The sequence below is a fragment of the Octodon degus genome, unplaced genomic scaffold, assembly GCF_000260255.1.
Source record: "Octodon degus isolate 3935 unplaced genomic scaffold, OctDeg1.0 scaffold00048, whole genome shotgun sequence".
In the NCBI taxonomy this organism is placed as follows: Eukaryota; Metazoa; Chordata; class Mammalia; order Rodentia; family Octodontidae; genus Octodon; species Octodon degus.
Window position 1 is genome coordinate 5,057,831 of NW_004524624.1, and position 13,502 is coordinate 5,071,332.

Genomic DNA, 13,502 nt, shown 5'->3' on the forward strand with positions numbered 1-13,502 from the left:
ATTTATTTATTTATTTTTTAGCTCAGGCTGGTAGTGATCCTCCTGCCTCAGCCTCCCAAGTGCTGAGATTACCGGGTGTACCATCATGTCCATCTACTTCAGCAAGATGATGCTTCTTGAGCACACCTCTTAGAGGGTTTATCTTTGTTCTAATCATTGAGGCAGGGATGGGCAATGGGGTACAGGGGAAGTCCTCAAGAATTGTGTTATTCCACAGGTCTTACTGTCACTGGAGAGCCCTGCCACTTCCCTTTCCAGTACCACCGGCAGCTGTACCATACATGTATCCACAAGGGCCGACCTGGCCCCCGGCCCTGGTGAGAGAGTTGAAGGGGGGCCTGGGAGCCATGGACTCTGCCTTCCTTCCGTCCAGGGCACCCTGCTCCTACAAAGGGGCTGTGGGAGGGGAGGGCGGGCCAGCCCCTGGGCAGAGCAAGGAAGCTTTCTCTGTTTCTACAGGTGTGCCACCACTCCCAACTTTGATCAGGACCAGCAATGGGCATACTGCCTGGAGCCTGGGAAAGTAAAAGGTATGCCCCTACAGCATCCAGTGTGGCCCAGGGCCCTCTGCCCCCAGTTCTGTTTCTGGTATCATCAGACCTCATACATCTGGAATCTGGGCCCAGACCCTTTTCCCTCTTCACAATACTCTTTAAAAGGCAAGGAAGGATTCTGAAAAGAGATAACCTAGTTTTCTGGATGAGTAAACTAAGACATGGCAACTTGGTCTAAGTCCCATGACAAGGAGGCTCAGGTAGGGACTTGGCCCTTATCTGTGTGACTCAGGCTCAACCTGCTTCCTCCTGGTTCCCACCTCTAGACCACTGCAGCAAACACAACCCCTGCCAGAAAGGAGGGATCTGTGTGAACACACCGAACAGGCCCCACTGCCTCTGTCCTGAACACCTCACTGGGAAGCACTGCCAGAGAGGTACTGAGGTGTTGCTTGCCAGGGTGAGGGGATACTGAGGAACAGGGGCTTCCCAGACCTACTGAAGAGATTCCTCTGTGTGGCTCTGCCTGGTCCCAGCCACTCTAGAGGCAGCTCCCCCCACTTTATTCTCAGAGAAATGCTTTGAGCCTCAGTTTCTCCAATTCTTCCATGAGAATGAAATATGGCTTAGAAATGCACCAGCTGGTGTGGTCAGATGCCACTGCAAGGGTCCTGATGCTCACTGCAAGCCAATAGCCAGCAGGGGTAAGTGGACCTGTTGGAAGCTGGCCAAAAAGGAGGGCTAAAAGTCAAGAGAAGCCTTTGGAAAAAGCTGCATTTGCCCTTTTCCCCAGAATGCCGCACCAATCCATGCCTCAATGAGGGACGCTGCCTCGAGGTGGAGGGTCACCACCTGTGCCACTGCCCGATGGGCTATACTGGACCCTTCTGTGACATTGGTGAGTGATGGTCCCAGCCAAGCAGAGGCCAGGCTTCACATAGGAAGGGTTTCCCCAGAGACAAGGGAGAGTGGGAAAGTGGGTTCGAGGAAGGGGTCGGAGCACTACCCCTAGCAGAAGGGAGCCACCTTTCTTCCCAGACAAGGAAGCGAACTGCTATGAAGGCCGGGGTCTCGGTTACCGCGGCCAGGCCAGGACCACGATCTCTGGCGCCCAGTGTCAGCGGTGGGCCTCGGAGGCCACCTACCGGAACATCACTGCAGAGCAAGCGCTGAACAAGGGACTGGGCCACCACGCTTTCTGCCGGTGCATCGGGTGGGGCGGAGCAGGGCAACCCCATCCCCCAAGGGCTTCAGGAGCTCCCCAGCCTCTAACAGCGCCCCCTCTTGAGGTTACAGGAACCCGGATAATGACACCCGCCCGTGGTGCTTTGTCTGGATGGGCAACCGGCTGAGCTGGGAGTATTGTGACCTGCCACAGTGCCAGCGCCCACCTCAGCCAGCATCTACACCCCGTGTTCCCCTTGAACGTCAGGAGTTGCCCAGACCCGGGCTTTCAGTATTGCAGATGCCTCAGCCCACGACCCAGAACCCAGGTAGTTGCGGAGAGGGGGACGTCCCAGCAGAGGGAGCAGGACCAGCTCGATTCTGGGCACAGGTCGCCCTGACCTTCTCCCATAGCCTTGGAGCGTGAAATGCCCGGGACTGGCCAGGTCCTCTGCGGACAGCGGCTCCGGAAGCGGTTGTCCTCTCTGAGGCGTATCGTTGGCGGACTAGTGGCGCTGCCTGGGGCGCACCCCTACATCGCTGCGGTGTACTGGGGCCACAATTTCTGCTCCGGCAGCCTCATCGCCTCCTGCTGGGTGCTGACTGCGGCCCACTGCCTGCAGAACCGGCGAGTACCTCCAGAACCCTCGCCAGCTCGTCTGTCCTGAGCCTAGCTTCGCCCCCCGCCCACATCTGAAGCCATACCCTAGCCCTCCCCTGCCCCTGCCCCTGCCCCTCCGAAGCCCTCCAGAAAGCATCTGAAAATCTGGGGGAAAGCTCGAACCAGGGAGTTCCCCCAAAATGCCAGCGGCCCGCTCTGAGAGCGCTGCTTCTTTTGCACCCGTCCCACAGTCCAGCGCCCGAGGAGCTGACGGTGGTGCTCGGTCAGGACCGCCACAATCAGAGCTGTGAGCACTGCCAGACACTGGCTGTGCGCTCCTACCGCCTCCACGAAGCCTTCTCACCCATCACCTATCAGCACGACCTGGGTGTGTGCAGGCGCCCCCGCAGGGAGAGAAAAGACGGGGAGGCCCCGGGCTCCAGCGTTCCCGCCTAACGCTCTTCCCCGCCCGGGCTAGCTCTGCTGCGCCTGCAAGAAAGCTCGGATGGCAGCTGCGCACAACTGTCGCCTCATGTGCAGCCGGTGTGCCTGCCCAACGCCGCCGCCCCACCCTCCGAATCCGAGGATGCGCTCTGTGAGGTGGCTGGCTGGGGCCACCAGTTCGAGGGTATGCACAACAACTGGGGGCAGTCTGGGACCTCGGGAAACCAAAGTAGACTGGAGAAGCCCTCAATTTTGGTATTGGCCAGGGTACCTACAGGAGAGGTGGCGCTCAACGGCCTTGCCTGTAGTCGTTGTTCCCAGTCTGGGATACACTGTTGGGGTGGCCAGATCTCCTGGCGGTACAAGGAGACCATCCTTTCTCCTGGATCCCTCTGGGCATCCGGCTGCAGTGGCCACCCGCACGCTGCTCAAACAGCGAGTGTACTGCTGCACTATGTGAGCCAGGTTCTGAGACACTGCAAAGGAGACAGGGATGGGCTTTCTGCTTCGGCCCCGCCCATTCAAACCGGACTCCTCTGTGAGCCTCTTCCGTTGCCCAAGGATGTGGAGTTAACCGGCAACTCTCTCCCTCTCTGGCTTGGTGTGAAGGAGAAAGACAATGAGTGGGTGATCATAGAAGCGTCCGTGCTGTCTGCACTGGTGTGAGGAAGGCTCTCTGGGTTTGCAGGAGCGGAGGAATATTCCACCTTCCTGCAGGAGGCACAGGTGCCCTTCATCTCCTTGGAGCGCTGCTCCACCCGCGAAGTGCATGGAGACGCCATTCTTCCTGGGATGCTGTGCGCCGGCTTCCTTGAGGGCGGCACAGACGCGTGCCAGGTGAGCCCTGGGGCCTGGTTAGTGCCTCCCCCAAGCTCGTTGGGATCAGGGCAAGGGGCTCAGCTGCGTATTCCCAACCCAGGGTGACTCAGGGGGCCCTCTGGTGTGTGAGGATGAAGCAGCAGAAAACCGACTCACCCTTCGAGGCATCATCAGCTGGGGCTCAGGCTGTGGTGATCGCAACAAGCCCGGTGTCTATACTGATGTGGCCCAATACCTGACTTGGATCCAGAATCACACAGCTTCCTGATTGCCAGAGGACTGGTTTTTCCCTCCTGGGCGATTCCAGCTGGTGAAGATGTCTGGGGCATGATCCTAGGTAGCAAAGATTGTGTCCTGTTCCTCCCAGTATCACTAGCCACATGCAGGGGTCGGGGAACTCAATAAAGTGCTTTGCAAATACTTCTTAGGAAATGCCAAGAGAGAAAACTGGTGTGTGGCTCTCACACTGCCCTCACAGAACAGAAAGTGTGAGATATCGGCCTGAGAGTTTTGAACTGCAGTACAGGTAACATTTAGTGGGCCTTACTGCACACCACACCTGTGCAGGGTGGCTCTGGAAAGTAGTCCTCATAAGGAACTAAACCTGCTAAGAGTGGGCGCTCTGTCTTGGCTGTGCATCGCAATCCCCTGGGGAGCACTACCCCTTCACAGGCCCAGTTCCACTAACTCACACCCCTCAGCCCTGGAAAGGTTTTGGGTCTACCTATGTCCAAGATGCACTTGAGAGAAATTAAATCAGTATCTCTCTAGCGATGGGGTATGAATAATGGTGTTTTTAAAGCTTCCCCACTGGTTCTGTGTGCAGCCAAGGCTGAGCACCATAGTTAAAAATGCTTAACATTCAAACGGTAGTGTGCACCTGAGTGCTGGGAACATTAAACACTCCCATCTACACTCAGTCTTACACTGGACCTCAGAGTCCCCCAAAACTTGTCAGACACGCAAATTTTTAGGCTCCATTGTAGGCTACTGAAGTAGAAACTCCAAGTCAGGACCCAGCAATCAATCCAACAGCCTCCCAGAACATTCTGAGGCTGAGGCTTAGAGCCACCATCTGGAGGTTGAATGGTTTTCTCTTACAGGCTGACAAGTCCCTCTGTCCAGACGAGGCATCTTTTTAGTCCTTGTTCTTTTTTTTTTTTTTTTTTTCCAAAATTTTATTGATTAGTCCTTGTTCTTAAACTTTTTTTTTTTTTCCTCTTCAATACTGGGGATTGGGCTGGTGAGATGGCTCAGTGGTCTAAAGCACCTACTTAGAACAAGCTAAACTAAGCAAAACACAGGGACCCCGGTTCAATCCCCCAGCACCACATGCCAGCCAGCCCCTCCCCCCTGGTGGGCTGAGCTGGCCACACACACACTAAATAAATAAATAAATATTTAAAAAAAATACTGGGGATTGAACCTAGGGCCTTTTGCACTGAGCTATATGCCCAGCCCTTTTTATTCTGAGATAGGAATTCATTAAATTGCCTGAGCTAGGGTAAAACTGGTGATCCTCAACCTCTTACAGCACTGAGATTGCAGGTGTGAACCACCATGAGTGTCTTAATGCCATATGGGGTTTTGTTTTGCTCTGGAGATAAGATCTGAACTGGCACTGAACTCACAGTGATCCTCCTGCCTCAGCCTCCTGAGTGTTACGACTACAGGCATGTGTACCACCGCACCTGGGGGCCCCATCTTTTTTTTTTTTTTTTTTAAAGATAGGGTCTGGCTATGTAGTTCATATCAGCCTTGAACTCACTATGTATCCTAGGCTGGCCTGGAACTCACAGTGATTCTCTTGCCTCAGCCTTCTGAATGTTGGGAGTACAGGCATGCCCCAAACCCCATCTTTTTATTGAGCCATTTAAACCGGTTTTCCAGAGTACTTTTGAGTGGTCCTCAATTCCTTCCTGTATGCTAACTTTAGAATTTCCCACGCATAAAACATTATCGCCCCTCACCCTTCTCCAGCCTAAGTAACAGTTCAGTGGCAACACCATGTCTAGTCACAACCGCGCCCCCGCTTACATCACAGTGTCCCCGGCGTTCCTAGTTGGCCTAGCAGCGGGACTTCCCTCCCAGCAGAAGGCCGAGGAGTGCACTCGGAGATGGGCGACTGGAAGAGCTTCATCAGCGCGGTGCTGCGGGACCAGCGCATCGACGACGTGGCCATCGTGGGCCACTCCGACAATCGCTGCGTGTGGGCATCGCGGCCAGGGGGCCTACTGGCTGCCATCTCGCCGCAGGAGGTGGGTGTGCTCACGGGTCCCGACCGGCACACCTTCCTGCAGACGGGGCTGAGCTTGGCAGGCCGCCGCTGCTGTGTCATCCGCGACTACCTACTGGCGGAGGGCGATGGCGCGCTGGACGCGCGCACAAAGGGCCCCGACGGGCGCGCCATCTGTGTCGGCCACACGCCGCGCGCGCTCCTCGTGCTCATGGGTCGGCGCGGCGTGCACGGGGGCATGCTCAATAAAAAGATGCACGAGCTGATCTGCGGGCTGTGCAAGGAGGGCATATAGCGTGACAGCCAGGCCACCCACGGTGGCAGCGAGACCAGAATAAACTGTGAACTGGGCGTCCTGGGCTCATCCTCTGATGATTGAGCGTGGGGAATTGGCAAATCAGGAAACGGATTTATGGGAAGATCCTTGCAGGAGAGTGTTCCTGGTGGGCTGGGATTCTAAATCTAGAGTCTGCTGAGCAATCCCCATCTATGGATGCTTGCAGGGAGGCCTCTGGTCTGATTGCTGCTTCTTAGTGCTTCCCTGGGATTCTAGGGGAACTCCTCCCCTCAGCTAAGGAAGAACTAAAAGGTGGGAGGCTTTTCAAACTCTACCTCGGGCCTTAGCAGCCTGTATAGAAATTCCCAGGCACCTAAGCAGGACAGTGGAAGGAGGCCATTCTCATTCTGCCAGCATCTCTCTGCAGGCACACTCCAACTAGGGTGTGGAGTCAGTGTACAACCCTCCCCCGGTACCATTGTGGATTGATTCCAGGATCCTCAGTATACTAAAACCCCTGTATAAAATAGCAGGGAGTTTTGTGCATTTAAAGTCATTTTGACTACCATTGGTGGAATCAGCAGAATTGGAACCCTTAGATACAGGGTTAGCTATACTCCTGCCCCTTCCACTTAGTGGCACTGGTATGGGATGTGAGTGGCGAGAGGATGGCACCAGTCATGTAGAGAGCAGTTCTTCGGGCTCCCAGGCACCTGTATCTTCCCCATGCCTCAAGGGAGAGCCTCAAGGAGAAGCATGTCTACATGCAGTGAAGCTGGGTCTGGGGTCCTACAGTCTCCCTTTCCTTTTGGGGCCTAAAGACCCCAGAGGAGTCCCTGGACAGGAGGGGTGAAGTTTGGTGTCCCTACCCCTTGACCCTCACTCTGTAGGCCTCAGCCTCAGAGTGCCCTGTGGAAAAGGAAGAACTGAAAAGCTTGGATAGGTTTAAGTGAGTCCTTGTTGATTGCTCAATGAGAACAAAGGTGGGAGAGTGTCTGGTCCCTGCCCCTCTTGCCTGTCTCCACCTTCCCTGTTTCCTCCTCCAGTGTCCCTGACAAGCCCCCATGTGTTACTCATTCTGAAGCACAGATCTTAGCCCAGTCAGCAGGAGTGAGTGTGACTGAGGTAGGTGGGTTCAGTGGAAGCACAGCCTGCTGGGGGTCAGGGCACAGAGAGGCAGAGAGTCTCACTTACACTTACCTTGAGAGTGTCCCAGGCTCTACCTTCCAGGCTTCCAGGGAGTTTAAACTGTAGGTTGAGTTCATGAAGGGGTAAAGCGCTGGGCTGAAGGCCTTGAAGGGCTATGGCTGCCATTGCACGGAGCCTTTGAGGTGAGATGGTGTTGCTGAACCCCATGCTTTGAATTTACCTTCCCTCCCATAGATGCAGAGCCAAAAAGACTTCCAAGTGGATGAGAGTTTTAAATGCCTTTTATTCATTGTGCAAGGCTGGGAAAGGATTGCAGTGGTGGCACTGAGCCCTGATTAAGGGTGAGACTGGCTTCACGGAGGAAGGAAGGCAGGTAGGGGTGTAACTCAGTCAGTGTCTCTGGCACCCATATGGATGCATAGGCAGACAGCTATGCAGTCACCTAGTCAGAGCCATCCTGCCTGGTATAGTCTTGAGTACACAAAGACATAATAAATGCAACTCTCCAAATATGGCAAAGGACTTGAAATCACATCCACATCCCCTGCAAACTGTACATGGCCTCCCACAGGTACATGTGTACATATGCATGGGCTGATACACATGTGTACACAAATACTGGCTTCTATGCCTACACTGGTAGGCACACAGATACAGCCCTAAACCTCCTCACTTGCATATTGCCTCTCAGTCACACGAGCCAATACCTCTATGGATTTGCATAAAGATAGGCATCCAAGAGTGACAGACACATGCATACCAGGGAGCCATGCACTCACAAGGGCCCACACATAACCCCTCCCCATCCATCCAGGACTCTGTGCCATCTCCAGGCAGTTCTCTGGGTCTACAGCCTAGAGGCGGGTGGCATTGTGGTGAGTAGGTAGTGCAAGGCGGGGGGAAGGCGTGGCGGGGGGCAGCTCTTCCAGGAAGACCCTTGCAGGCAATTGGGGTGAGCGGGGCTCAGGCCTGGCATAGCATAAGGTGGCACGGGTGATGAGGTGGTCCAGGGGCTTCAGAGAATGCATCCAGCGGGGCAGAAAGTCCCATGTCTGCAACCACTTGGGCAGGTGTCCGGGACTTCGATTCTGTAGGATATTGACTAGCAGCACGAAGGCCAGCAGGGCTCCAAAGGGCGCACCTACACCTACCATGGCCTGCCAGCCTGCCATGGAGATGCCAAACACCAGCGAGGGCAGCAGAAGAAAGCACACAAGGAGGTAGAGGACAGCGAACCAGCGGTACTTGGCCGTGCGTTTGCCCAGTGTCTTGGCCATGCGGATGGGCAAGCGCATGCAGGGCAGTGGATACCACAGCAGGATGCCAGAGATGTTGAAGAAGAAGTGGCAGAGGGCAATCTGCAGGGGAGGGGTGGAGGTGAGCAGAAATTGCTCGAGCAGGTCAGTAGGAGAGATAATAAATGCCTGACCTCATCTAGGTAGCTGAGAAGTCACCAGTTAGGGCTCTTGAGTCCTCAGATCACACCAGCATAGCTGCCCTGATTGTTAAAATACTGAGATATCTCTAAATCAGTTGGTAAATAATCACTGCCCTGAACTCTCCACATTTCCCGCACTGACACTGTCAGGAGCTCTCCAGCAGATACTGCCAAAATCAAGCAGGTAAAAGATTAATACTAGCTTCTGGCTTACCTGCTCTGGGGCTCTTAATTGGTCAGTGCTGTATCTTGCTAGTGGCTCCTTTGTTTCAAGAACAATCCTTCCTTTGACATCTGCTCTTTCCTCCCAACTCTGCTCATTCTGGTTTTCTCTGTTTGTTTGTCCCCCCCCCCTTACTGGCAATCAAACTCAGGACCTTGCATGTGCCAGGCAGGTGTTGTGCTGCTGAGCTATGGCACTGGCCATCTGCTCTTTTTTTTTTCCTTTTCTGTATTTAGTACAGGGTCTACAGGGTCTCACTACACAGATTGGATTCATAGTGATCCTCCTGTTTTCAGCTTTCTAAGTGCTGGGATTACAGGCATGCGCCACCACACCCAGTCTCAATTGCCATCTCAGTATGCCTTAGGGGCAGGGCCGGCACAGTACACTGGGGATCGAACCCTGGTCCCTGTGTCTGCCTAAGCCGGCACTTTAGTCTGCTGAACTATCTGGCCAGTCTGCTCTGCTCATTCCTGATTCTTCAGAGTGAACCAGCTCCCAGTCTTATCCAACTTGATACTTATTCTTTATCTGTGTGATTATTGAGCAATGTATCCCTGTGAGCCACAAAGTTTTGGTACTGCAGCCAAGTCAACTTTGCCCAAAATGGTTTCTACTGAGCCCATAGTAGGTGGCCTTAGTAGACAGTCAAACTTAGTCAACAGTTGCATGTTATCACACACTTGGTCAGGCCCTGTGCTCAGCCCCAGTGCCCAGTCCTAGCCTCATCCTGCTGAGGCGGGGCTCTTCTCCCCAACGCACCTGAAAGGAGCTGCACAGCTTCTCCTTGGGACTGGCCAGTGCAGCCAGGATGGCTGTAGTGGTGGTACCAATATTGGAGCCCAGTGTGAGGGGGTAGGCTCGTTCAATGCTGATCACACCCAGGCCTGGTGGACAAGGGAGAGGATATGGTCCTCCTCAGGTTCCTCTTGGTCTCTTCCCTGCACCCAACCCCGCCTCTGTTCAGCACTCACCAATGAGTGGGGTAATGGCCGAGGTGAACACAGAACTGCTCTGGACAATGAAGGTCATTCCAGCGCCCACTACCATGGCAAAGTAGCCTGTGACCCAGGTGAAGGGTGCAGGGAGGTCTGCAAGGAAACCCAGGCCCAGCAGGCTGGCTCAGTGGGAGGGCACTGGGACAGCAGCACCTTCTTGGGAGGTTTTTTAGATACTAGGTTCTGCTAGGACCTAGCCAGTCCCCTGCTCAACTGCAGTGGCTTCCATTTTCCCTTCTTTGATCTTAGATTAAAGATCTTTCTTGCTTGGTGTCTTCTTGCTACCCTGCCTTTGTCCTGGCTGTTCCCATTACTTGGAATATCCTACTCAGCATTTAACACAGTTCTTCCTGGGCATCCTCAGGAGATGCCTGAGTATACCAAAATCTGTGGATGCTCCAGTCTTTTCTATGAAATGTCATAGTATTTGCATACAACACACATACATCCTCTCATGTGCTTTAACTCATCTCTAGATTTCTGCTAATACCAAAAGCAAGGCAAAAGCTATGTAAATAGTTGTTATGCTGCATTGTTTAGGGAATAATGACAAGAAAATCTTTGCATATATTCAGGAAAGATGTAATGTTTTCCAAGTATTTTTGAACCATGGTCTATTGAACCTGCAGATTTAGATCCTGTAGATACAGAATGTCAGTGTAGACAGCACCGCAGAGTCTATGCAGATAACACTTCTTTTCTGGAAAGTCTTCCCTGGCCCCATGCCACCCCACCTTCTCTTTCTTCCTTCTCTGAGCACCAAACCCCATGAATGCCCCTTATTCCTGCATTTGTCAATATCCTTTGCCAAGGCCAAGCAGTACTCCAAAAGCTCAAAGTGAAGTTTAAAATGGAATCAGCAGGTGTCAGTCCTCTGCTCTGTCCTGTCCTCCCCTGACTACTCCCGTTGCCTTCCTAAAGTCCAGGCTCTGAGTTGCTCCAGGGGCCCTGTGCTCTCGCTCCATCCCCATCTCCTCTCCTGCCTCTCTGTCTTCACTGACTGTGTTCCCATAACTCTGTGGTCAACCACGTGTGCCACAAACCTATCAAGCCATTTCTTGCATCCTAGTTTTTGTTCCTGCTGTTGCCTGAACCCTAAATTCCTCAGTGCTGGGAACAGAATTCAGGCCTGTGTATCAAGCAAACATTCTACCACTATGTTCTACACATTTGCATCCACATCTTGACTCCTCATTTAGATCTCTGCTCAAATGCTTCTTCTCAGAGAGGCCTGAAGTGCACTGTACATGCTGGTTGTGGGGAGCTTTTAAAGCCTTCTCTGATGCAAACAGCACACATGCTGTAGGTTCACCACCACTGGCCTATTCTATTCTCTCTCTCTCTCTCTCTCTCTCTCTCTCTCTCTCTCTCTCTCTCTTGCCATTTTTACTCTGTTCTTGGCAGTTATCTTGGTCTTTCTTCAATTTATCTTCATTCATTTGCTTTTCACAGCAATTGAATCCCTCACAACCCCCAACAGAGGACTGATACCAGCTGATTCCATTTTAAACTTTGAGCTTTTGTCATACTGCCTGGCCTTGGAAAAGGCTGCCTGGAAAATGCAGGAATAAGGGGCATTCCACCCTTGCTGTGTTGTGATCCATCTCTGTTTGCCTTACCTCATATCCCTTGGCATACAGTAGGCTCTTAATGTCTATTTGTTGATTTAACCAATGGCCTCTGAGAATCTCCACCTTCTAGGATGGAACTACAGCCAGAGGCAGCCCCAGCTATCAAGGAGCCTGTGAATTGCCTCGTCCAATCTCTTTTGTGTTTAATGGGGAAATGAGGTTTATAGATGGTAGGGGTTTATCCAGATCTAGGCGGTGGCAGGACCTCACAGGACCAAAAGGGCCTCCCCAGCCCTGTAGCTTTCTCACCTACTGCTCATGGCTTACCAGTATTGATGACCTTCTGGATGACCTTGGCCACCTGGCCCTTGAGCAAGGAGTTGAGCATCTTGACAAGGAGGATGAGACAGGTACACAGGAGTACCAAGGAGCCAGCCAGCAGGATGAGCCCCACGGCCAGGTCAGGCAGCCCCGTGTCCACAAAGATGTGGCTGCCTGTAGGGTGAACACTGATTTTGTTTTTGTTTTGATGGTACCAGGGATTGAACTCAGGATCTTGCTCTTCCCAGGCAAGCACTTATTCCACTGAGCTATCTCCCCAGCCCTGTAGGGTAAATATTGAGCTGCTGAGAGCTGACCCCCAAACTCAGCTTCTCCTTGGCCACTTCTGGGACTGTGGGCCTAGAGCTCCCCCTGGCTCCTTCAGCTTCCATACCAGGTGGCCTTGCTGATGCAGGATCACCTAACCATGTTCAGGTACTTACATTTCTCCATGGTGACATTTCCATGGATCTGGCTGGCGTTGGCCTCTGCCCTGGACAAGGTAGCAGCCTAGGTTAAGAAGAAAGTGACTTAGAGAATATAGGAAAATGCAGCCTGGAATTAGGGATAGGATGGGAGTTAGTGAGAGAAGAGGAAGGTGGAGATAGGTCTCTAGACTCTGTCACCGTGGATAGGTGATTTGTCCTTTCTGGCCCCATTTCTTCTGGTGAAAAACAATGAAAGATCTGGCATGGAAGAACCGGGCCTCGGTGAGCCCTCTGCATTTCTACCCTATTACTCCATGAGGTAGGAGTCACTGGAACCAGCAGGACCCTCCCGATTGCCTACTTTAATTGCTTCTTTGTTTTCTTTCATCTCTCAGTGGCACTGAATGCCACCAACCACAATCCTTTTGTTCTGAGAATTTCCCCTTCCAGGTCTTTTACTACTGATCCTTTCTGGATGCTCTCCATCCTCCCAGCATTCTGGTCCCCTCCTTAACCCAAGGTTTCCACTAGCCTAAGCTCCTTTCTCTAGTGCCCAGTTTCTTACTCTGAGAGGATCCAGTGGGGAGGGGACAGTTGGTGGGACAGTATCCAGACCCCATCTCTTCCCTTCGCACCAGCTATCCTGAAGTGACGACCTACTCAGGTGCCCAATTCTAAACGAGGGCCCCAGGCATGTGGATGGGTTAGAGAGAGCGTGTACTGGGTCTTCAGAGACAGGAGCAACTTAGGTCTAAGCCACTGTCACTATCTAGCATGGCCCAAATGGCCAATTTTATAAGAGAAACCACAATTCTGAAGTTTTAGATAAAATCTTCACAATCTCTGTAAATGTTGGCAGCTACTCTGAGACATACATACAACTCTAGGAAGTAGAATTCTAGGGCAAGTAGAAGCAGCCTTGTCTGACTTGTGGACCACTATTGTAGCCTTGTTTGGATAAGCAGTTATTATTTAAAATGCAGCCTAAAGCCTCTTGCCTTTCCCTCAGGAGTCCAGTGACCACCCAAGGGTGACAGAAGAAAATAGGATAGGTTTTGTTGGGGAGAAGCCACCTATAGAGGAGGTTCAGAAAGAAGCAGGCTTCCAGGCAGAATGTGAGAACTACGACTTCTCCCTGTCAGTCCCATTCTGCCTCTTCTGGAACTTAGGCCCATTCCCCAGAGCCCCATCCTGGGTTCTCTGGTAGCTCTCACCCTACCCTTGTACTGAGTGAGAGTAGGGGCTCAGGAAGGGTAAGGAGATGTTTACAACTTCTTGTGGTTTTGTTCCAAACTGTGCTATTAAGACTATATACATATATTTTTTAAATATATATTGT

General features: G+C 52.6%; 3 protein-coding genes across 4 annotated transcripts in view; 2 read left to right on the top strand and 1 right to left on the bottom strand.

Moving 5' to 3' along the window:
* F12 (coagulation factor XII) overlaps positions 1–3,946 on the top strand; it is an 8,829-nt gene extending 4,883 nt beyond the window's left edge. Inside the window, exons 3-14 of the mRNA XM_004632452.2 lie at positions 218–317; positions 460–530; positions 821–931; positions 1,067–1,198; positions 1,288–1,392; positions 1,533–1,698; positions 1,791–1,987; positions 2,073–2,286; positions 2,511–2,647; positions 2,738–2,887; positions 3,392–3,540; positions 3,623–3,946. Of these exons, the coding sequence (XP_004632509.1) occupies positions 218–317; positions 460–530; positions 821–931; positions 1,067–1,198; positions 1,288–1,392; positions 1,533–1,698; positions 1,791–1,987; positions 2,073–2,286; positions 2,511–2,647; positions 2,738–2,887; positions 3,392–3,540; positions 3,623–3,790 (1,700 nt within the window). The 3' untranslated portion in view covers positions 3,791–3,946. The remainder of the gene's footprint in view (positions 1–217; positions 318–459; positions 531–820; positions 932–1,066; positions 1,199–1,287; positions 1,393–1,532; positions 1,699–1,790; positions 1,988–2,072; positions 2,287–2,510; positions 2,648–2,737; positions 2,888–3,391; positions 3,541–3,622) is intronic.
* Positions 3,947–5,639: 1,693 nt separating this feature from the next.
* On the top strand, positions 5,640–6,053 carry Pfn3 (profilin 3). Its single transcript, XM_004632453.1, has one exon. It carries the CDS (start codon positions 5,640–5,642, stop codon positions 6,051–6,053), a length of 414 nt encoding a protein of 137 aa, XP_004632510.1.
* A 1,394-nt stretch (positions 6,054–7,447) lies between these two features.
* The window catches only part of Slc34a1 (solute carrier family 34 member 1), a 14,484-nt gene continuing 8,429 nt past the window's right edge, over positions 7,448–13,502 (bottom strand). For both annotated transcript variants that reach the window (XM_023716448.1, XM_023716447.1), the window contains exons 9-13: positions 12,179–12,245; positions 11,742–11,909; positions 9,820–9,936; positions 9,608–9,732; positions 7,448–8,542 (exon numbers count right to left, since the gene is read on the bottom strand). In XM_023716448.1, coding sequence (XP_023572216.1) covers positions 8,039–8,542; positions 9,608–9,732; positions 9,820–9,936; positions 11,742–11,909; positions 12,179–12,245 — 981 coding nt within the window. In that variant the 3' untranslated portion in view covers positions 7,448–8,038. The remainder of the gene's footprint in view (positions 8,543–9,607; positions 9,733–9,819; positions 9,937–11,741; positions 11,910–12,178; positions 12,246–13,502) is intronic.

Bases quoted from the DNA above. Each gene is read 5' to 3' on its own strand.
- Pfn3 (XM_004632453.1), top strand. From the start codon at position 5,640: ATGGGCGACTGGAAGAGCTTCATCAGCGCGGTGCTGCGGGACCAGCGC.